This window comes from Scophthalmus maximus, chromosome 19 (assembly GCF_022379125.1).
Source record: "Scophthalmus maximus strain ysfricsl-2021 chromosome 19, ASM2237912v1, whole genome shotgun sequence".
In the NCBI taxonomy this organism is placed as follows: Eukaryota; Metazoa; Chordata; class Actinopteri; order Pleuronectiformes; family Scophthalmidae; genus Scophthalmus; species Scophthalmus maximus.
The window spans coordinates 10,464,317-10,487,280 of NC_061533.1; the positions used below are offsets into that span (position 1 = coordinate 10,464,317).

Below are 22,964 nucleotides of genomic sequence, written 5' to 3' on the forward strand. Positions count from 1 at the left end.
AATAAGGGAAGGAAATCCCTGAAGTCAGGTTGAATCAATTAAAATTCTGCTTTCCGACCAAGCAAAGACATTTGAAGTTGTAGGGTTTTTCATGAGTATAATTATTTTCATTTATATATGATAATGTAAAAGTTATATATAAAACCAAATTAGAATCATTTGTAGAATATTTTATCTTTCTGCCTCATCAAGAGCAGATGTTTTAATACTGCCAGTTTAGAGCGGCCTAGTGGACAAACATAGTAAATGTGATCTTGAACATTTTCAACATTGAGCATTCAGATAAGATAAGATAAGACTTATCCTGCTTGGTGCCCACAGTGGTACAGGACCTTCTCTGCTGCCAGGTATTAGGTCTTGGTCTGGGTTGGTCCACTGTGTGCTGCACATGTGTGATTTCAATGTTTTGCTCATAACCTCTGAGCAATCGATGAGTTGTGACACGGCATGAAACAAGTCAGTTTGATTCATACATTTAGATGCAGCACATAACACCGGCTCACAAACTGCAGAGCTGTACTTTCTCCGGCTCTGCTTAAATTTTGTGTCACACAGACTAAATATATCCCCTCGGCAAAATGATCCCAAACTTAACCAGACTGGCACACACACACACAGACTCTTGTGAGTTTGTGTGTGAGTTTGTGTGTCTTCCCTTCAGAGACACTCTCACCAACTGGCTGCATCATCGCTTGTAAACGATAATTAAAACCGACTGCTTCTTGGCCTCGGAGTGCTACTCGGTATTCCCTGGAATAACGAGTGGCCAGTGCAGGCCTAGGTTGCATTGGGCCAAGTGTGGAGACGGGCGACAAACCCGAGGCCTTTTTCTTATGTGTAAGTGCTTGTGCATGTCGCATCTGTATGTGTGTATGGCTCAGTGTGGTATTTCCCCTCCTAAAATAGCTTGGGTAGTTGTACAGTGTGTGTGTGTGTGTCTGTGAGAGAGAGAGAGAGAGAGAGAGAGAGAGAGAGAGAGAGAGAGAGAGAGAGAGAGAGAGAGAGAGAGATTGTGTGTGCACCCTATGCAGAAATTTGCTTGACATTGGGCTTATTACAGAAACACTCATTTCTCCTCTTCTTCCCTCCTTTCTTCGAGCCTCATCAGCACTTTTGCCTCCGTTTCACAGTTGAAAGGAACGTAAAAATGATGGCGTCAGCAGGAATTTCTTTGAGCTTATTTACAGGCTGTGTTTCCCTGCTCGCCCGCTATATATGGATCAATACAATCTTAGTATAAAAGAATGGTTACAAACAGCCAACAGGAAGTCAAGGATGTGTCAAGGCTTTGTGCATGTGTCCCCTTATTTCAAAAAGGCAAAAACAAGGTTTTTTTTACTGAGACATTTTCACACACCAAACAGTAGGTTGTTTAAAATGTGATGATGAACGCAGCTATCGATTCCTGTAAAACCATATCCAGATAAACTTAACTGGAGAACAGGAGATTGGTAACAAGACTGTCCACTCTGTGATGCATGTGTACATGAATACACTCCCCAAATTCAAACTGGTGTTTAATCTCAAAGCACATTTTGAATGAAAAGAAAAAAAAAAAAAGCTAGACGAAACCCACTATTGTTGGTGTCTGCACAGTGGATTCAGCTAACAGCTACACTACTGTGCTCTCATTATAGGTGACTGCATGCAGACCGTCTTGTTCTATCAAACCAATAGAACCATGCTGCCAGAGCAACTCCTGACAGATGGCTCTCTCAGCAATTTTCCCTTTTGACTAGGGCAATTTGTGTGTGTGTGTGTGTGTGTTATGGATATATTCTTAAGTCTGTTGGTACGCTTGTATTTTTAAGGCCTTTCACTTTATACAGTAGTGCTTGTGTTTGAGTCGTTCATATTCATTTTTACAGTGTCATCCTCAATATTTCACAGCTTCAGTCGCCCCACCACCCACACTCCTCTTTCTCTTCCTCCCCCCTTTTCTCAAGGGCACGCTCACGTTACGTGTACAAATTCTGGGTTTCCTCATTAATTAACCGTAATGTTTCACTCCAGGATTTGTGTATGTGCCTCATTTGTCTGCTAGTGTTGCAGATATGGATATTGGGAGGGTTGGGGTGGATGGATGGATTGATAAAACATATCACACAGGAGGCAGCTGTTCAAACAATAAGCATACATTGTTTTGTTCATCCATGACTGCTCCACAACCTTAACAGTGCATCATCATTGTTACCATGACGATGAAAGTCTTGTATGCTCCTACTGGTCCTATTATTGTTATCTTGATGACATATGTCTGGTTATATCTGTGGGTAGGGTTAAGTGGCCTTAATGGGAAGGAGGACTTGTTAAGTGGATCCATTTTAAATGTGGGTATATGTTTGAATGCGAGTGTGTTCCTCTGATGTTTCATGGGCATATTTTGCGCGGTGAAGCCATAATCGTAACCAAAATAAAGTGAGTGATCAATATACACATTAAACCACACGCGTCACATCTGCAAAACAACACTTGAAACAACTGTCTGTCTTTACCTGGCTTTCTTAAATGAATCCACAGCCAGAACACCAGCTCTTTGGCCACAGTGAAAACTTGAGATGTTCTTGCTTCCTTTGCAACTTGCTCTATTATTATACTGTAGTCCTGCCTTAGCAGACACTATAATGACTGACTGAGCACTAACAAGGTGTCTAACAATGTGCGCAGCACTCAGCTCTCCCACTGCTTTATCTCTTTCAATCTTCCATCGCTCCTTTTCCCTGTGGTCTTCCACCTGACTGATGTGTTGTGGAGTTTTGCTGGAGGGGTGGTACAGAGGGAATTGCAAAATATCTGGATTCACTGAGGGTTACTGAGGGAAATTGGGTTGCCATGCCTTCTGCTGATGAACAAAAGGAGCCAGTGGATCTTTGTCTCTATTGTCGTTTTTGACAAGTGCTTTTTAAAACATATCGTAGGATTTTTTTCTCTTATTTTTCAGACACAAATTTCAAATTCTTTTCCATCGGATACCCCTTAACCGTTGCACATTAATAAAAAATCGGAGAAAAATGTTACCGTGGGCACAAAACCAATGAAGAAGCGATTTAATCAATTATTTATTCTGGGTGCATTCGGTTCAAAGTCCTGACCTTTACAACACATTTACTGGGAAATAAACTGAATTCACCTGGTGTGTTTATCGGCGGCAGTTAAAAGTAATTTAAGTCACTGCACGCTGCTGCGTCTCTGACTCCCTGTGTTTCAGAGTGGCTTTGACCGATTTAAGATACAAATCTTCAGTCAACATCACTGCACAGTGAGACACAGGCGAGGATGAGTGTAACATGTATTTTAATTTAGCGGCTATTTCACTCTGCAAATGTTTGTCTCTCCCCGTCTCGCTCCCTTCCTTTGCGGTCTCCAGCTGAATGTGACATTTACAGTAGGAGAACAGCAGGAGGAACATTTTTTAACGCGCGCAGCATGATGAAACATTCAATATAGAGAGGGAGGTGAAGAGAAGAGGTTAGAGAGAATGTGGAAAAAGCATGAAGAATCACAACATACACACATACCGGTATAACATACGAATCCTGAGTATATGAAAATTATATTTTAACTGGCGGCTGCGGCTCTTGTCTCCACAGCAGGAAAGAAGCAAGGTAATCAAGGGAGACGTATTACTTTTCCCCAACTTTCCTCTAGTGTGTAATTAAGGTTTTTGTGTATGCAAAAGGTCTGCAAAGTTGAAAAAAAAACCAAAGTCTGCGGTAAAGGGAGCTCCTCCCCCGACAGAAAACACTGCTCCTGCTGAGCTCCTGCTGAGCTCCTGAAACGGAGCGTCAGTAGTCCGGCCGATAGAAGTGCATCAAGCATGTCGAGTGGCTAGTCTGGCACGCTCCCAACAAAGTCAGGGTAAAGTCAGAGCGAGAGAACTTCTACACGCACTGGAAGTGGTTGACCAATCACAACAGAGTGGGCCCAGTTGGCCAATCACGGGAGTTAAAAGTAAACGTTTCAGGCGGAGCCTGAAAAGAGGAGCTGCAGGAATGTATGAGAAAAAAACGATGTGTTTACTGAACGTTAGAGCATGAAAACCTTTTCATGTAATAAGCCCAATTCAAATGATGAACCTGAATATGAGCATATTATGTCTCCTTTAAAGTTGAGGGTGATGACAATCCACATAAAAGAATTCAAATTAATTTTTCTCTTGAAATGTTGATTACACATTCATTACACACGTCATACTATGTAAGCAACTGTAGAAATGGCTTACTGGAACCACAAGGTCACCTTTTGGTTCACAAATATGGCAATTTGGCATGTCAACCAAATTATGAAGGGTTAGTGCACACACATATATTGTATTCAAAGAAGCTATAATAAATATCTCCATAACAACAAGTTTCTGTTGTACAGTTTTACAGCATCTTCTTGCCATTTGTATTGGTTTTCCGGCCCACAACTTGAACTATTTCTGCTCACCACGTTCAAAGCATTGTTTTTCGGTTACAACGGGAGGTGAAAGGGTTTTAAAAATCCAATATACCCCAAAGTTACATAGGCAGCTAAAGAAGGAGTCAGTGGAGAGGAAATTGATGTTGCTTCATGTTGTGTACATGAGCAATAGTTTGCCAACACACACAGCTCAAAGGACGAGAATATGTGTTCTTTTAACGGCCCCTCCTGTTAGAGTGCAGTAAAAAAAGAAAGAAAAAAGAATCACACTGAATCACAGTAAATAAGTCAACATACTTAAGCTATTTTCAGACATGAACTCCGGGAAAATGCCTTTGCCTTTCAACTATGACGAACACAGCAAGAGATTGTCCGAGTCATTCACGTTCACAACAACAGATTTCCAGAGCATTCTGTGGCGTCTGGGTGGAGAATGTAGCATACAGTCACGAACACCCCCACTCGCTGGTATTTTCCTCCTGTATTCTCGTAGGCGTTCACTTGGATATTTATTGAACATTTTAAGGAATTTAACGAAATCTCACTTGACCAGTAAGAAAATAGGGGACAGACAGAGGCCGAGCAAGAACACGGGGAACGGAGAGAAACGAGGGGAAGGAGAGGAAGCAACTGCGACAGAAATAAGAGAGCACAGAGTGGAAGAAGGAGCAGGAGAGAGACATGCATTTAATGGAACTGCTGAGAGATGGTCTTTTTTCACAGTGGCACGTCTCTGTAGCCAAAAAAGAGACGGTGAGAGGGAGGGAGATGGAAAGAGGGAGGATAGATACAGAGATAGAGGGGGACAGTCAGACGGGATGGGTGTCCAGAAGTTGGGTCCTCTTCACAGCAGCACAACAGAGTTGTTAAGAGAGGGATAATGGATTAGAGGGAGTCATAAATGGAAGGAGAGAAGAGAGCAGGAAAATGATGATAGTGTTGCCTTCCCAGCAGTATGGCACAGCAGGATCAGAGATAATGATAGAGGGAGAGACACGCGGAGGAGGCGCGAGAGGGAATGGGGAGTGCTGAATGTGAACACACCTCACATTGAGAAAAACTCAGCAGCGAGTAGAGAGAAGTGGAGAATGGAGAGCGCTGAGCGATGGAGGGATGAAATACAAAAGGAGGCAGGAAGGAAACAGAGAAACAATTGTGTTTTTTTTGTTTGGCTCTATAACAAGGCGATGGAATGGACAAACACTCTTCTCTCTCTCTCTCTTTCACGCACGCACGCACGCACGCACGCGTGCACACACACACACACACACACACACACACACACACACACACACACACACACACACACACACACACACACACACACACACACACACACACACACACACACACACACACACACACACACACACACACACAGTCATACTCATGAAGACGGATAGACGCACACCAGGGGGCGGTGGAAAAAGGAGGTGCAGTGTGTGAGAAGAATAAGAAGGCGAGGGGATGAGAAAATGTTTGGGAGCAGCAGATGGAAAGATTAAAGTGCTGATCATGGCCCATGGCCCCGACTTTATGTCTGTGTGTTTGCATATCGACATGAATGTGACTGTGTATGTATGTCCCACAAAGCTGGCTCTAATTGAAACGCAGCCGTAGTCGCGGTGACAGTGGGGCTGCTATGATGATTCACACATATGTGCACACATCCACAAAAAGAACAGTCTGTTTCTCCACGGTGTCTCTCTCTCCCCCCCCCCCTACTGGTTAGGACATTAATTAGGGGAGAGTGCAAGAAAACAAGAGGACGAGAGCAACAGGGAGATGTGTGTGAGAGACAAATATTCAGTGTGACACCGCACAGTTTTGCTTTTGACTGTTGGGAAAACACTCCTGGAACCAAACAGGGGCAGATAAGAGAAGACAGGAAGGTGTTGAGACAGGAAATGGGTTGGAGGGGGAGAGTGGGAGGGCAGAGTGTCTGCTCTCGCGAGTGCCACTTTGCACCAAAAAAACGTAATAAAGAATAACACTTAAAAGAATAAAAAGGGCATTGCAGTTTATTTTAAATGTATATTGGCTGTTTCACCAAAACCGTTCAGAACAACATCCAAGACAGACGTGTGATGATGGAGTGAGCCGTCTCCACTGCATGTTTTTTGGTGACTCAGCTGGTATTTGACACAGCAGAAAGAGCCACCTGTAAATACAAACTTTTACTTTTCTTTTAAACATTTTTTTTTATTTTCTTTTGCTTACTGTTTATCTTCTGTGACAAAGACTACTTGCCTTTATAGTTCTCTCCCTCGTGGGATTCACTGCTCTTTAACTTGTCGTCACGGTGGTGGATGTCTGAGCAACACCCAAGGGCACAGACCAAAAGCTTATATGTAAGACTGGATGTTTTTTTCTCAGAAGTGCTAAATTATCTTTCTGTTGCCTTTATAATTTCATGGTATTCTGGGGGTTTTATCCTTCTTTCTTTCTTCTTAGAAAACAGAATTTTTCTTTAAGGACTTTGAGGTTTTCTTTTAATGAAACGGATCATAACATAATTACTGCACTTAACTTTGAATATTCAAATTAATTATTCCAAGTCAACTCAACCAATGCAACAAAGCGTCACTTTAATTTGAACAGCATGTTTGATGATGAAAATGTATGAAGTGTTACAAGTGTTTTTTGGGGTGTTTTTTTCTGGCTGTCAAGCACATTCTTATGTTCCCGATAGTTTACAATCTTCCACAACACTGAGAGAAGTAGGCTCATCTTCATCAGCACTTCTGCCCAGCTTGCTGAAACTTCTGTCTGAAGTCCAGCAACTCTCCTCTGACCATGCTCCCTTCAACTTATCCAAACTGCTCTAGGCTGACTCGCTTTCTATCTAGCTGAATTCTTGCATGTCACCCTCCTCCTCGACTATCTGCCTGTGGTGGCTCATTTCAGAATCCAAAACCTGGTGTGCAAGACTGCAAATGAGTGCACATCGCCCGTCCCTCAGGGCCATGGTCTGCTTAGGCTCCACGTACCAGCCAGTCAATGCCCTGCACTGCACTGCAATGTCTCCTCTAATAATGTGACCTGGTAATCACTCATCCCAGCTTTAACTCTCCTCCCTCCTGGCTCGGAGCAATATTGGAATGACCTTCCCACCTCAGTCAGGGCCAAAGAGTAACTCCACTAAGGCTGGAAATTAATCTCCTTAGGAAACATCCTTTAAATCATAATCTCTCTCGCTCTCTATTTATAGTAAATACAGTTCTTGTTTAACTTTTGTGTGATCACCTGGAAATTGTTTTCCTAATATTCTGTCGCTGTTTGCATTCACCGTGGAAACACCGAGGTCACATTAGTGTTGGCAGCAAAGCAGATGTGTTCGGCTTTCAACGCAAAACAACAAAACCTGTTCTGAACAACATCCAGGACAGATGTATGCTGATAGATTATGGCACAGGCGGTATTCAACACATGAATTCCGATTGTATAACTGTGTCATACCTGAAAAAAATTGTGTTTTCTACAGCTTGATTATTTATCCTTTGTACCATGGACTACTTGACCTTTTACAGTTCTCTCCCTTATATAATTTATTGTTCTCTCATCGTGATGGCTGATGCCGTGTCTGACCTTGATCTGACTGAGTGTGCTGTATATCCTTGTTGTTTCATAACAATTAACCAATGGTTGCTAGTAAAGCATTTTCAATCTCCTACTTTGTCTCTCTAGAGGTAAAGAATCACATTAATGGCTACTCGAAATTACTAAGATGAGGTTATTGCTTTCTCTTTATTTCTTTATCACTGCAGCACAACTTAAAGCCATTTTTGTAAACGACTGTTCAAACTTCTTTCTATCAAAATAATTTAAATTGAGAAGACACTGTTACTGATGAGTAACACAGACACACTAAAATGGCTGGTAACTTGGTGGACATCATGAGCAAGAGGAAGAGAACGAAAAAAGGAAGAGTAAGGGAGGAGCGGGTGGCCGTTGGGGGTAGAAGGGGCTGAAACGATGATAAAGAGAAGGGACAACCAAGATGAAGAGGAAAATGAGTGCAAAAGAAAGGGAAAAGGGTCGCAGGAAAGGAGAGAGGAAGAAACCTAAATAGTTTAGGGGAGAGAATGGGGGAAGAAATGAAAAGGATTGGGATAAATCAGTGTTATATTTCTGCACCTCCCTCTTTCTCCTTTCACCCGCAGCCAAAGTGACACAGGCAAAAGCAAAATTCTTACTATTCACTCTCATCACTCATCTCTAGCTCCGTCCTACTGTGGGTGTGTGCGCCTTTGCATCTGAATTTTTGTTGAGGGGAAACATTTTAAGGTGAAGCACAAAGTTCTGGAATGAGAATTGCTGAATGTGAACATTTTGTGTGTGTGTGTGTGTGTGTGTGTGTGTGTCTGTGAAAGAGAGAGAATTTGCATATTTTCAATTACATTAAACTGGTATTTTTAGTTTAAGTTATATTTGAATTTAATAATAAACTATCAGTTGTCTGAGATCTCTGCTCTACAAAATAATCGTCAGGATTAAACTTAAAAAATATCCCATATGACTTTTGAAGGCAGTGAAGGTCACTTAGGTTAGCAGAAGACATATTCAGTTAATTCAGTTCCAGCTAGCCAAATCAAAAAAAAAAGAAAGAAAGAAAGAAGAAAAAGCTCTTCTCACATGATCTGGAGGCACCTGCTATCACACACAAACACATGGCTGCACATGCTCAACAGAAAACACACAAAAGACAGCACACTCACGAAGAATTAAATCCTTTCTCTCAATCTGCTTCCCTCTCTAATGATGCCATGACTAAAATGTTAATTAAGGCTAAAAAGAGAAACGATTGTGAATATCAAACAGCAATTAAAATGTATCATCATCATCATTACCGCCATTAGCCTCAGCACAAGATGGAGGATTATTTACCAAACGGTGGAATGCTCATCAGTTGCTTATTCAGGGCCTAAAATGTTTCAGACAAAAAAAATTGAAAAGTCTTCCTAAACTGTGCATAATTAATGCAGCTTAAAAAATTAACTGTTGCGAAAGTGAGACCACACTGTGCTCATATTTCTACAAAACAGGCACACAGACACACACCATGAGCATGAGCCTATATGGACACATGTAGAGTTTCTGTTAGCTAAATAGACGTGTGGATACTCAAACAGACCAATGGAAAACAGATATAATGAAGATACACATTTTTGCAGTCTTATTTTTGTCCCTGTTCCCACTGCTCTGGCCTCTCTCTGCACCAATTTAAATTCATATCTAAATCTGAATCCTTCTCCAGGTGTCAGTGGTATGATCTCCTCACCTGAGCACGGCCCAATGGATTCTAGACAATCTTTGGGTAGATAAAAAGGATGAGGTCATAATCCTCTACTCAGCTGACGTGGAACAAAACCTCTCCTCCCTTTTGTTCTCATTTGACTACTGCACTCAAACATGAAAGGTCAACCTGCACATATGACACCCAGGAGATGGCTATTATCATATCTTTGACAATAGATTGCTTTAGCAATAATTTTTTTTCTTCTATGCTTCCTCTCTCTTCTCCTCAATTCCCTCACTATTATTATTATTTTACCTTTGTGATGTACCCTGCCAATACAGTACGATGTGCTATCATATGTGTGATCATATTATGTGCTATATTTAAACTGCTTTAATCTGCCTACTCTTCCTGCTTTCACTGCAAGCCACTTTGCAATCCGCCTCCACCAAAGCACCTCCTTTTCTTACTGTATCTGACTTAATCAATATAGCGTGTTGTCATTGATGCCAGCTCTGTTCTGTGGTGGGGTCTTCAACTGCTCCTCTCACTGCCTCACTTTCTATGAAGGCTCATGGAATGGTAGGAAGGTATGCTCTCCCTACCTCAGACTTTCCATGTATGCATGTGTGGGCAGGGAGGTCCTGGAACAGAGCCGTACTGCCACATATAACTTATAGCAATTATTGAAATTAATTCATTCTGACTATAGTGGTCCTGACTGAAATGTATTCATTCATCTTTTGATGTCCCCTTCCTACTGTGCACTCCCTCTCTCCCATTTCTCCCTTACCTTGTTGTACAAAGGATCCGTACACGAACCACATGGAATTGTACAGCGTTGTCGAGGACACAGATCCCATGGGTAGCCGGGGCGGGTTGAGCCAGTTGAGCAAGTACACCAGGATGCCAATGAGGAGCACGGTGCCCGCGATGCACGCCCACAGTGACAGGTCGAAGGGCGCCAGGCAGGCAAACATGTCCACAGTGCGCTCGGCCTTGCGCAGCAGAACACCCACAGAATAATCCATGTAGCGTGTGGTGAAGTCCACGACGCTCTCTCGCTCAGGTGTGATGGTGAGGGCAGAAAGTCCCACATCGGCTCGCTGCAAGAGGCAGAAGAGAGGAGCATCAAGGATCAACTCTGAAAATGTGTAGGCGAGGGAACACAAGACTTTTGTACCAAGAGATTTTGCACCAGACGAGCACTAGCTAGAAACATCTGGCCTGTTGATAGATAAACGAAATGGGTTTTCCGAAAACAGAACTTTTTGTGAGAGTGTATATGCTTTCTCTTCAAAAGTAAATGCAAAATACCAGTGGTGTGAAGACTTTCAGCAAAAGTGATCTCCCGGGTGCGTAGGAAATAAAGAAATAAAATAAAAAAATTCACTCCTGTATACTGTCAACACTCGTGTTGAATTTAGCTATTGAATAGATCGAGCGACAGTGTGTGGGGGTTGATTTTTTTTGGTTTTGCTCCATTACTAGACTTTCAGAAGTTTTTTATGATTGCGTAACCATGACTTCCCATGTTTCATGATCCAAATTTAGGTATTTATTATAACATCTGTAATGCCGTGAAAGGTTTAGGTTATATATGCAATACTAGATTATATATACAGTATTCATTGCGACTAAATGTTGCATGTCACACCCAAACAAATGTTTTGTCTGCCATTCCTCCCCCCACCCTTTGTATTCTCAGCATGGTGTATTCTTTAACAGACTATGATAAACGTTATAAAAGATAAGTCTAGGGTATAAAGGAGAGGATACCCTAAAGGAAGCTTGGTATGGTTATTCTCATTATGTGCTTTACGCTCTGTTCTGCCTCTGTACTCTACATACATATTCAAGCCTTGTCTTTTAAGCCCATCAAGGACTGGCCATATTTTGATGAATGACCTTTGAATCATTCATTCATCATCCCATTGATCTGTTTTCACTCGGAATTCTTGGACTTTTAAGAGCCAACAAATTAGTGCTTTAGTAATTTACTTGTAATGACTTTCAGTTATAAAAATAAAAAACATAATAATAATAATAATACTTTCAGTGATTTTCTGCCATGAAAAATAGGCTGAGCTTAGCTTAAATGAAAAAAATGATAGTTAATTAAAATGTTTCCATTTGCTTGGCAGCTGTAGACATTTTGTACCATAAAGATTTAAGATGTTGCATGCGTGTGAAATCTATATTTGTGCAAGACCGGGTGCATATTTAGGGCCCGAGCACGAGGTGCGCGGACCTGGGGCATTGCATGCACCAGGGCCGCATGCACCGAGGTGCAAGGCCCTATTGTTTCCGTAAGGATTATTAGGGCCCGAGCACCGAGGTGCGCGGACCTGGGGCATTGCATGCACCAGGGCCGCATGCACCGAAGGTGCAAGGCCCTATTGTTTCCGTAAGGATTATTATTATTATTCTTGTTCAGCATCGTTCACTCACTTTTCAGGCACTTCCCATATACGAAAACTCTTGAAAATTGGCACACACGTCAGAAATTGCTCCCGCTACTCAGGCCCAGAAGCCCGGCACTAGGTGTGGCCCAGGGGCTCCACAGCGCCCCCTGGAAAAATCATCAGGTATAGGAAAAAAAATTTCGGCATATCCTACATGAAATGAAATTTGGGAGGCAGATACATCTTGTCGGGACTGACAAAAAACCTCTTGGCAAAATTTCCTGTGACCAACAGGAAGTCGGCCATTTTGTGTCAAAATCCACATTTCACGTGCCATATTTGAATGAACTACTCCTACAAATTTCACATGAGCAACTTCAAATTTGTCGTGTGTCATCTAAAGGCCCATGGGATGAAACGATATCAAAAGCTTGAGTGTACGTCAGAGGCCCATGCTGTGACGGCGTGGCGAAAATGTGGCGAATTTCGATCCCTCGCCATGAAAATGGAAGTCGCTCGTAATCGAAGGTACATGCTCCGATCGGACCCAAACTTCTCAGGCACGATAACAGTCTCGCCCTGAACAGATTACCATGTCAATATTGGACATAGGTCATAGCGCCACCTACTGGCAACAGGAAGTAACATGTGTCTACACTTTTACGCCCTCTGTCTTTTAGGTTGACCACATCATCGTCAAATTTGGTCAGCTAAGTTGTACGAAGTTGCTAACGTGGTACTATGAAATTTGTGACCATATGTCAAACGCTGTCGCCATGGTGACGCCTTGTTCGCCATCAAATACGAATACATATTTGAGGCATTTATGATGCTTTGTTTCTCACGAAACTTGGCAGACATGTTCAGAGTGGCAAGACAATATGTCCGATATGTGTCTTTTGTCCAATTGTGTCAAAATGGCTCCATAGCGCCCCCTACAACACTTAAAAGTCAATTATCCCACCTTTAAATTTGACGTAGAAGAACCAAATTCGGTGGGCTCATGTACCTTTCGACGACCTACCAAAAAGCCTCTTGGAGCAATTAGCTCCGCCCAACCGGAAGTCCGCCATTTTGATTTTACCTTGGCGTAAGGGGCGAACGGAAGGCGTCGTACTTTCGCGAACTCCTCCTAGGCGTTTCATCGGACCCGCCTCAAACTTGGGCAACGCGTAGAGGAGGCATTCCAGATCAAACGATATCAAAAGATTTTGTCTAAATCGAAAGGCGTTGCCGCGGTGAAGCGTGATCCGCCATGAACAGGAAGTTGCTCCAAATCAAAGGTACATGGTCTAATCTGATCCAAACTTCTCAGGCATGATAACAGTCCCGCCCTGAACACATCTTCATGTCAATATTGGACATAAGTCATAGCGCCACCTAATGGTGATAGGAAGTTTAAAATTGTACTTTTACGTCCTCTGCCTCGCAGGTTCACTGGAGCAACCTCAAATTTGGTCAGCTTAGTTGTGAGACATGGCTGATATGATACTGTGAAATTTTTGACCATGTGTCAAACGCTGTTGCCATGGTGACGCCCTGTTCGCCATCAAATACGTTACATATTTGAGGCACTTATGATGCTTTGTTTCTCACGAAACTTGGCAGACATGTTCAGAGTGGCAAGTTGATATGTCCGATATGTGTCTTTTGTCCAATTGTGTCAAAATGGCTCCATAGCGCCCCCTACAACATTTCAAAGTCATGGCCCCAACCCTTAAATTTCACGTAGATGAACGAAATTCGGTCGGCTGGTGTATCTTCCTCCGACCTACAAAAAAGCCTCTTGGAGCCATTAGCTCCGCCCAACCGGAAGTCAGCCATTTTGGATTTGACCTTGGCGTAAGCAGTGAATGGAAGCCGACGCACTTTTACCACTTCCTCCTTGGCGGTTAATCGAATCCAACTCAAACTTGGGCGACGCGTAGATGAGATCTTCCCGATCAAACGGCATATAGGGTTTTATAGTCTACGACGAAAGGTGCGGGCGCAGCGGAGCGCGATTCGCCACGAAACGTGAGGTGTTTTTTCACTGTGTCGGGGATGCTTCTACAGGCACGAAACACAGCACACATATTACAAACGAGGACAGGTTCGATCGGACATGAGTTTTGAGTTCGGCCGTTGCAAAGCAGCTCCATAGCGCCCCCTACAATACAAAAAAACCAAGCCACCCGAGCGTATGAAATATCACCGGCGAACGTATCTACAGGCTGAAGTCTGTCGGTGCCACGAACCGAACCCGCCGGGAAACGGCATTTTCAAAGTGAGGACACGGGGAAGAGAAATCGGCGCGTCCCGACCGGCCGTCGCGAGACTCGGCGGACGCGTGGAGAGCGGCTGCCGGCGCGTCCCCGACAGCAAGAGTGCGAGGGCCCGATCATCGCTGCTCGCAGCTTTAATTATTATTATTATTATTCTTATTTTTCAGCATCGTTCGCTCAGTTTTCAGACTGTTCCCATACACGAAAACGAAGGAAAATTGGCACACACGTCAGAAATTCTTCCCGCTACTCAGACCCAGTGGCCTGGCACTGGGTGTGGCCATGGGGCTCCATAGCGCCCCCTTATGTAAGGGAGTCTTTTCGGGGGCATATAGTGACAGCTCTGAATCGAAGGTGCTTGGTCTGATCTGAACGAAACTTTTTAGGTATGATAAGACGACCGCCCTTAACACATCTCCATCTGAATATTGGCCATAAGTCATAGCGCCACCTACTGGCAATTTCACGTGACAAATCCTACTTTTATTTCCCCTGCCTCGCAGATTCGCCCGATCAACCTCAAACTTGCTCAGTACACTTATACATATTGGACAATATCATATAAAAAAATCGGTGACGTTTCGTCGGAAGCCGTCCGCGCGGCTATTGAAAAACTACGAGCTAACGGCTAACAAAATTGGAATCATCATAACTCAACCATATTTGGACAAATCTTTACCAGATTCCTCCTGAATGATAACTGTCCCACCCTGAACAGATTGCCATGTCAATATTGGACATAAGTCATAGCGCCACCTACTGGTAACAGGAAGTATGAAATTCTTCTTGTACATCCTGTGCCTTTCAGGATCATTGGATCCACTTCATATTTGGTCAGCTTAGTTGTGACACATGGCTGATGTTATACTGTGAAAATTTTTGAAACGACTCAAACGCTGTTGCCATGGTGACGCGTTGTTCGCCATAAAATCCGTTACATATTTGAGGCACTTATGATGCTTTGTTTGTCACGAAACTTGGCAGACATGTTCAGAGTGGCAAGGCGATATGTCCGATATGTGTCTTTTGTCCAATTGTGTCAAAATGGCTCCATAGCGCCCCCTAGAACACTTAAAAGTCCATTTTAACACCTTTAAATTTGACGTAGAAGAACCAAATTCGTTGGGCTCATGTACCTCCCGACGACCTACCAAAAAGCCTCTTGGAGCAATTAGCTCCGCCCAACCGGAAGTCAGCCATTTTGGATTTTACCTTGGCGTAGGTGGCGAACGGAAGGCGACGTACTTTGACGAACTCCTCCTAGGCGGTTATTCGGATCCGCCTCAAACTTTAGCAACGCGTAAAGGACGCCTTCCGGATCAAACGATATCAAAAGATTTACTCCACATCGAAAGGCGTGGCCGCGGTGAAGCGTGATTCGCCATGAACAGGAAGTTGCTCCAAATCAAAGGTACATGGTCTAATCTGATCCAAACTTCTCAGGCATGATAACAGTCCCGCCCTAAACACATCTAGATGTCAATATTGGACATAAGTCATAGCGCCACCTAATGGTAACAGGAAGTTTGAAATTGTACTTTTACGTCCTCTGCCTCGCAGGTTCACCGGAGCAACCTCAAATTTGGTCAGCTTAGTTGTGAGACATGGCTGATATTGTACTGTGAAATTTTTAACCATGTGTCAAACGCTGTTGCCATGGTGACGCCCTGTTCGCCATCAAATACGAAAACATGTTTGAGGCACTTGGGATGATTTGTGTCTCACGAAACTTGGCAGGCATGTTCAGAGTGGCAAGACAATATGTCCAATATGTGTCTTTTGTCCAGTTGTGTCAAAATGGCTCCATAGCGCCCCCTACAACATTTCAAATTCAATTATCCCACCTTTAAATTTGACGTAGAAGAACCAAATTCGGTCGGCTCATGTACCTCCCGACGACCTACCAAAAAGCCTCTTGGAGCAATTAGCTCCGCCCAACCGGAAGTCAGCCATTTTGGATTTTACCTTACCCCTATTGGATTTTATTTTATCCCTAAGCAGTGAACGGAAGGCGACGCACTTTGACAAACTCCTCTTAGGCGGTTATTCGGATCTGTCTCAAACTTTAGCAACACGTAGAGGAGGCCTCCCTGATCAAACGATATCAAAATATTTAGTCTACATCGAAAGGCGTGGCCGTGGTGAAGCGCGATTCGCCATGAACAGGAAGTTGCTCCAAATCAAAGGTACATGGTCTGATCTCATCCAAACTTCTCAGGCATGATAACAGTCCCACCCTCAACACATTTACATGTCATAATTAAACAAAAGTAATAGCGCCACCTAATGGTAACAGGTCGTTAGAAATTTGACTTTTACTTCCTCTGCCTGGCAGGTTCACTGGAGAAAACTCAAATTCGGTCGGCTTAATTGTGAGACAATGCTGATACTGTACTCTGAAAGTTTTAACCGTGTGTCAACCGGAAGTCGACCGTTTTTATTTTTCAACCTGAAGTCTGTCGGTGACACGAACTGAACCCGTCGGGAAGACGGCATTTTCAAAGTGAGGACACGGGGAAGGGAAATCGGCGCGTCCCGACCGGCCGTCGCGGGACTCGGCGGACGCGTGGAGAGCGGCTGCCGGCGCGACCCCGACGGCGAGAGTGCGAGGGCCCGATCATCGCTGCTCGCAGCTTTAATTAGGGCCCGAGCACGGAGGTGCGCGGACCTGGGGCATTGCATGCACCAGGGCCGCATGCACTGAAGTGCAAGGCCCTATTGTTTCCGTAAGGATTATTATTATTATTATTATTCTTGTTCAGCATCGTTCACTCATTTTACACCCTGTTCCCATATGCGAAAACGGACGAAAATTAGCACACACGTCAGAAACTGCTCCCGCTACTCAGGCCCAGAGGCCCGGCACTGGGTGTGGCCCAGGGGCTCCACAGCGCCCCCTGGAAAAATCATCAGGTATAGGGAAAAAAATTTCGGCATATCCTACATAAATGAAATTTGGGAGGCAGATACATCTTGTCGGGACTGACAAAAAACCTCTTGGCAAAATTTCCTATGACCAACAGGAAGTCGGCCATTTTGTGTCAAAATCCATATTTCACGTGCCATAATTTAATGAACTACTCCTACAAATTTCACATGAGCAACTTCAAATTTGTCGTGTGTCATCTAAAGACCCATGGGATTAAACGATATTAAAAGCTTGAGTGTACGTCAGAGGCCCATGCTGTGACGGCGTGGCGAAAATGTGGCGAATTTTGATCCCTCGCCATGAAAACGGAAGTCGCTCGTAATCGAAGGTACAAGCTCCGATCGGACCCAAACTTCTCAGGCATGATAACAATCTCGCCCTGAACAGATAGCCATGTCAATATTGGACATAGGGCATAGCGCCACCTACTGGCAACAGGAAGTATAATGTTTTTACACTTTTACGTCCTCTGTCTTATGGGTTGACCACATCAACGTCAAATTTGGTCAGCTAAGTTGTAAGAAATTGCTGACGTGGTACTATGAAATTTGTGACCATGTGTCAAACGCTGTTGCCATGGTGACGCCTTGTTCGCCATAAAATACGAATACATATTTGAGGCACTTATTATGCTTTGTGTCTCACGAAACTTGGCACACATGTTTAGAGTGGTACGTGGATATGTCCGATATGTGTCTTTTGTCCAATTGTGTCAAAATGGCTCCATAGCGCCCCCTACAACACTTAAAAGTCAATTATCCCACCTTTAAATTTGACGTAGAAGAACCAAATTCTGTGGGCTCATGTACCTCCCGACGACCTACCAAAAAGCCTCTTGGAGCAATTAGCTCCGCCCAACCGGAAGTCCGCCATTTTGATTTTACCTTGGCGTAAGGGGCGAACGGAAGGCGTCGTACTTTCGCGAACTCCTCCTAGGCGGTTCATCGGATCCACCTCAGACTTGGGCAACGCGTAGAGGAGGCCTTCCAGATCAAACGATATCAAAAGATTTTGTCTAAATTGAAAGGCGTGGCCGCGGTGAAGTGTGATTCGCCATGAACAGGAAGTTGCTCCAAATCAAAGGTACATGGTCTAATCTGATCCAAACTTCTCAGGCATGATAACAGTCCCGCCCTGAACACATCTTCATGTCAATATTGGACATAAGTCATAGCGCCACCTAATGGTGATAGTAAGTTTAAAATTGTACTTTTACGTCCTCTGCCTCACAGGTTCACTGGAGCAACCTCAAATTTGGTCAGCTTAGTTGTGAGACATGGCTGATATGATACTGTGAAAATTTTGACCATGTGTCAAATGCTGTTGCCATGGTGACGCCCTGTTCGCCATCAAATACGTTACATATTTGAGGCACTTATGATGCTTTGTATGTCACCAAACTTGGCAGACATGTTCAGAGTGGCAAGTCGATATGTCCGATATGTGTCTTTTGTCCATTTGTGTCAAAATGGCTCCATAGCGCCCCCTACAACATTTCAAAGTCATGGCCCCAACCCTTAAATTTGACGTAGATGAACGAAATTTGGTCGGCTGGTGTATCTTCCTCCGATCTACAAAAAAGCCTCTTGGAGCCATTAGCTCCGCCCAACCGGAAGTCAGCCATTTTGGATTTTATATGACTAAACATGGAAAATCAAAGGTGTCGTACTTTTACCACCTCCTCCTTTGCCGTTAATCGAAACCACCTCAAACTTGGGCAAAGCGTAGATGAGATCTTCCCGATCAAACGACCTATAGGGTTTTATAGTCTACGATGAAAGGTGCGGGCGCAGCGGAGCGCGATTCGCCACGAAACGTGAGCTGTTTTTTCACTGTGTCGGGGATGCTTCTAAAGGCACGAAACACAGCACACACATTACAAACGAGGACAGGTTCGATCGGACATGAGTTTTGAGTTCGGCCGTTGCAAAGCAGCTCCTTAGCGCTCCATACAACACAAAAAAACCAAGCCACCCGAGCGTATGAAATATCACCAGCGAACGTATCTACAGGCCGAAGTCTGTCGGTGCCACGAACTGAACCCACCAGGAAGACAGCATTTTCAAAGTGAGGACACGGGGAAGAGAAATCCGCGCGTCCCGACCGGCCGTCGCGAGACTCGGCGGACGCGTCGAGAGCAGCGACCCGCTCGTCCCCGACGGCGAGAGTGCGAGGGCCCGATCATCGCTGCTCGCAGCTTTAATTATTAGGGCCCGAGCACGAGGTGCGCGGACCTGGGGCATTGCATGCACCAGGGCCGCATGCACCGAGGTGCAAGGCCCTATTGTTTCCGTAAGGATTATTATTAGGGCCCGAGCACGAGGTGCGCGGACCTGGGGCATTGCATGCACCAGGGCCGCATGCACCGAGGTGCAAGGCCCTATTGTTTCCGTAAGGATTATTAGGGCCCGAGCACGGAGGTGCGCGGACCTGGGGCATTGCATGCACCAGGGCCGCATGCACTGAAGTGCAAGGCCCTATTGTTTCCGTAAGGATTATTATTATTATTATTCTTATTTTTCAGACACGTTCGCTCACTTTTCAGGCTGTTCCCATATACGAAAAAGAAGGAAAATTGGCACACACGTCAGAAATTGCTCCCGCTACTCAGGCCCAGAGGCCTGGCACTGGGTGTGGCCATGGAGCTCCATAGCGCCCCCTTATGTAATTTTGGGCGTTAGGGTGCATATTGTGATGGCTATGAATCGAAGGTGCTTGGTCTGATCTGTATGAAACTTCTCATGTATGATAAGATGCTTGCCCTCAACACATCTCCATGTTAATATTGACCATAGGTCATAGCGCCACCTACTGGGAACATATCATGAAAAATTGAACTTTTATTCCCCCTGCCTCGCAGATTCACCCGATCAACCTCAAACTTGCTCAGTAGACTTATATATACTGGCTGATGTCATATAAAAAATTCTGTGACGTTTCGTCGGAAGCCGTCCGCGCGGCTATTGAAAAACTACGAGCTAACGGCTAACAAAATTGGAATCATCATAACTCAACCATATTTGGACAAATCTTTACCAGATTCCTGATGAATGATAACTGTCCCACCCTGAACAGATTCCCATGTCAATATTGGACATAAGTCATAGCGCCACCTACTGGTAACAGGAAGTATGAAATTCTTCTTTTACGTCCTGTGCCTTTCAGGATCATTGGATCCACTTCATATTTGGTCAGCTTAGTTGTGACACATGGCTGATGTTATACTGTGAAAATTTTTGAAACGACTCAAACGCTGTTGCCATGGTGACGCGTTGTTCGCCATAAAATCCGTTACATATTTGAGGCACTTATGATGCTTTGTTTCTCACGAAACTTGGCAGACATGTTCAGAGTGGCAAGGCGATATGTCCGATATGTGTCTTTTGTCCAATTGTGTCAAAATGGCTCCATAGCGCCCCCTAGAACACTTAAAAGTCAATTTTAACAGCTTTAAATTTGACTTAGAAGAACCAAATTCGGTGGGCTCATGTACCTCCCGACGACCTATGAAAAAGCCTCTTGGAGCAATTAGCTCCGCCCAACCGGAAGTCCGCCATTTTGATTTTACCTTGGCGTAAGGGGCGAACGGAAGGCGCCGTACTTTCGCGAACTCCTCCTAGGCAGTTCATCGGATCCACCTCAAACTTGGGCAACGCGTAGAGGAGGCCTTCCGGATCAAACGATATCAAAAGATTTTGTCTAAATTGAAAGGCGTGGCCGCGGTGGAGCGTGATTCGCCATGAACAGGAAGTTGCTCCAAATCAAAGGTACATGGTCTGATCTGATCCAAACTTCTCAGGCACGATAACAGTTCCGCCCTAAACACATCTACATGTCAATATTGGACATAAGTCATAGCGCCACCTAATGGTGATAGGAAGTTTGAAATTTTACTTTTACGTCCTCTGCCTCGCAGGTTCACTGGAGCAACCTCAAATTTGGTCAGCTTAGTTGTGAGACATGGCTGATATTGTACTGTGAAATTTTTGACCATGTGTCAAACGCTGTTGCCATGGTGACGCCCTGTTCGCCATCAGATACGGACACATGTTTGAGGCACTTGGGATGATTTGTATGTCACCAAACTTGGCAGACATGTTCAGAGTGGCAAGTCGATATGTCCGATATGTGTCTTTTGTCCAATTGTGTCAAAATGGCTCCATAGCGCCCCCTACAACATTTCAAAGTCATGGCCCCCGCCTTTAAATTTGACGTAGATGAACGAAATTCGGTCGGCTAGTGTATCTTCCTCCGACCTACAAAAAAGCCTCTTGGAGCCATTAGCTCCGCCCAACCGGAAGTCAGCCATTTTGGATTTTATATGACTAAACATGGAAAATCAAAGGTGACGTACTTTTACCACCTCCTCCTTGGCCGTTAATCGAAACCACCTCAAACTTGGGCGACGCGTAGATGAGATCTTCCCGATCAAACGACCTATAGGGTTTTATAGTCTACGACGAAAGGTGCGGGCGCAGCGGAGCGCGATTCGCCATGAAACGTGAGCTATTTTTTCACTGTGTCGGGGATGCTTCTACAGTCAAGAAACACAGCACACATATTACAAACATGGACAGGTTCGATCGGACATGAGTTTTGAGTTCGGCCGTTGCAAAGCAGCTCCTTAGTGCTCCTTACAATACAAAAAAACCAAGCCACCCGACCGTATGAAATGTCACCAGCGAACGTATCTACAGGCCAAAGTCTGTCAGTGCCACGAACTGAACCCACCAGGAAGACAGCATTTTCAAAGTGAGGACACGGGGAAGAGAAATCGGCGCGTCCCGACCGGCCGTCGCGAGACTCGGCGGACGCGTCGAGAGCGGCTGCCGGCGCGTCCCCGACGGCGAGAGTGCGAGGGCCCGATCATCGCTGCTTGCAGCTTTAATTATTATTATTCTTATTCAGCATCGTTCACTCATTTTACACCCTGTTCCCATATGCGAAAACGGATGAAAATTGGCACACACGTCAGAAACTGCTCCCGCTACTCAGGCCTAGAGGCCCGGCACTGGGTGTGGCCCAGGGGCTTCACAGCGCCCCCTGGAAAAATCAGCAGGTATAGGAAAAAAAAATTTGGAGTATCCTACATAAATGAAATTTGGGAGGCAGATACATCTTGTCGGACCTGACAAAAAACCTCTTGGCAAAATTTCCTATGACCAACAGGAAGTCGGCCATTTTGTGTCAAAATCCATATTTCACGTGCCATATTTTAATGAACTACTACTACAAATTTCACATGAGCTACTTCAAATTTGTCGTGTGTCATCTAAAGACCCATGGGATGAAACGATATCAAAAGCTTGAGTGTACGTCAGAGGCCCATGCTGTGACGGCGTGGCGAAAATGTGGCGAATTTCGATCCCTCGCCATGAAAATGGAAGTCGCTCGTAATCGAAGGTACATGCTCCGATCGGACCCAAACTTCTCAGGCATGATAACAGTCTCGCCCTGAACAGATTACCATGTCAATATTGGACATAGGTCATAGCGCCACCTACTGGCAACAGGAAGTAACATGTGTCTACACTTTTACGCCCTCTGTCTTATAGGTTGACCACATCATCGTCAAATTTGGTCAGCTAAGTTGTAAGAAGTTGCTAACGTGGTACTATGAAATTTGTGACCATATGTCAAACGCTGTCGCCATGGTGACGCCTTGTTCGCCATAAAATACGAATACATATTTGAGGCACTTATGATGCTTTGTGTCTCACGAA

The 22,964-nt window shown here is 44.4% G+C and overlaps 1 protein-coding gene across 3 annotated transcripts in view; it reads right to left on the reverse strand.

Annotated features, from left to right (window-relative positions):
• grid2 (glutamate receptor, ionotropic, delta 2) overlaps positions 1 to 22,964 on the reverse strand; it is a 434,177-nt gene that overhangs the window by 70,408 nt on the left and 340,805 nt on the right. For all 3 annotated transcript variants that reach the window (XM_035639568.2, XM_035639565.2, XM_035639566.2), the window contains exon 11: positions 10,437 to 10,749. In XM_035639568.2, the coding sequence (XP_035495461.1) occupies positions 10,437 to 10,749 (313 nt within the window). The remainder of the gene's footprint in view (positions 1 to 10,436; positions 10,750 to 22,964) is intronic.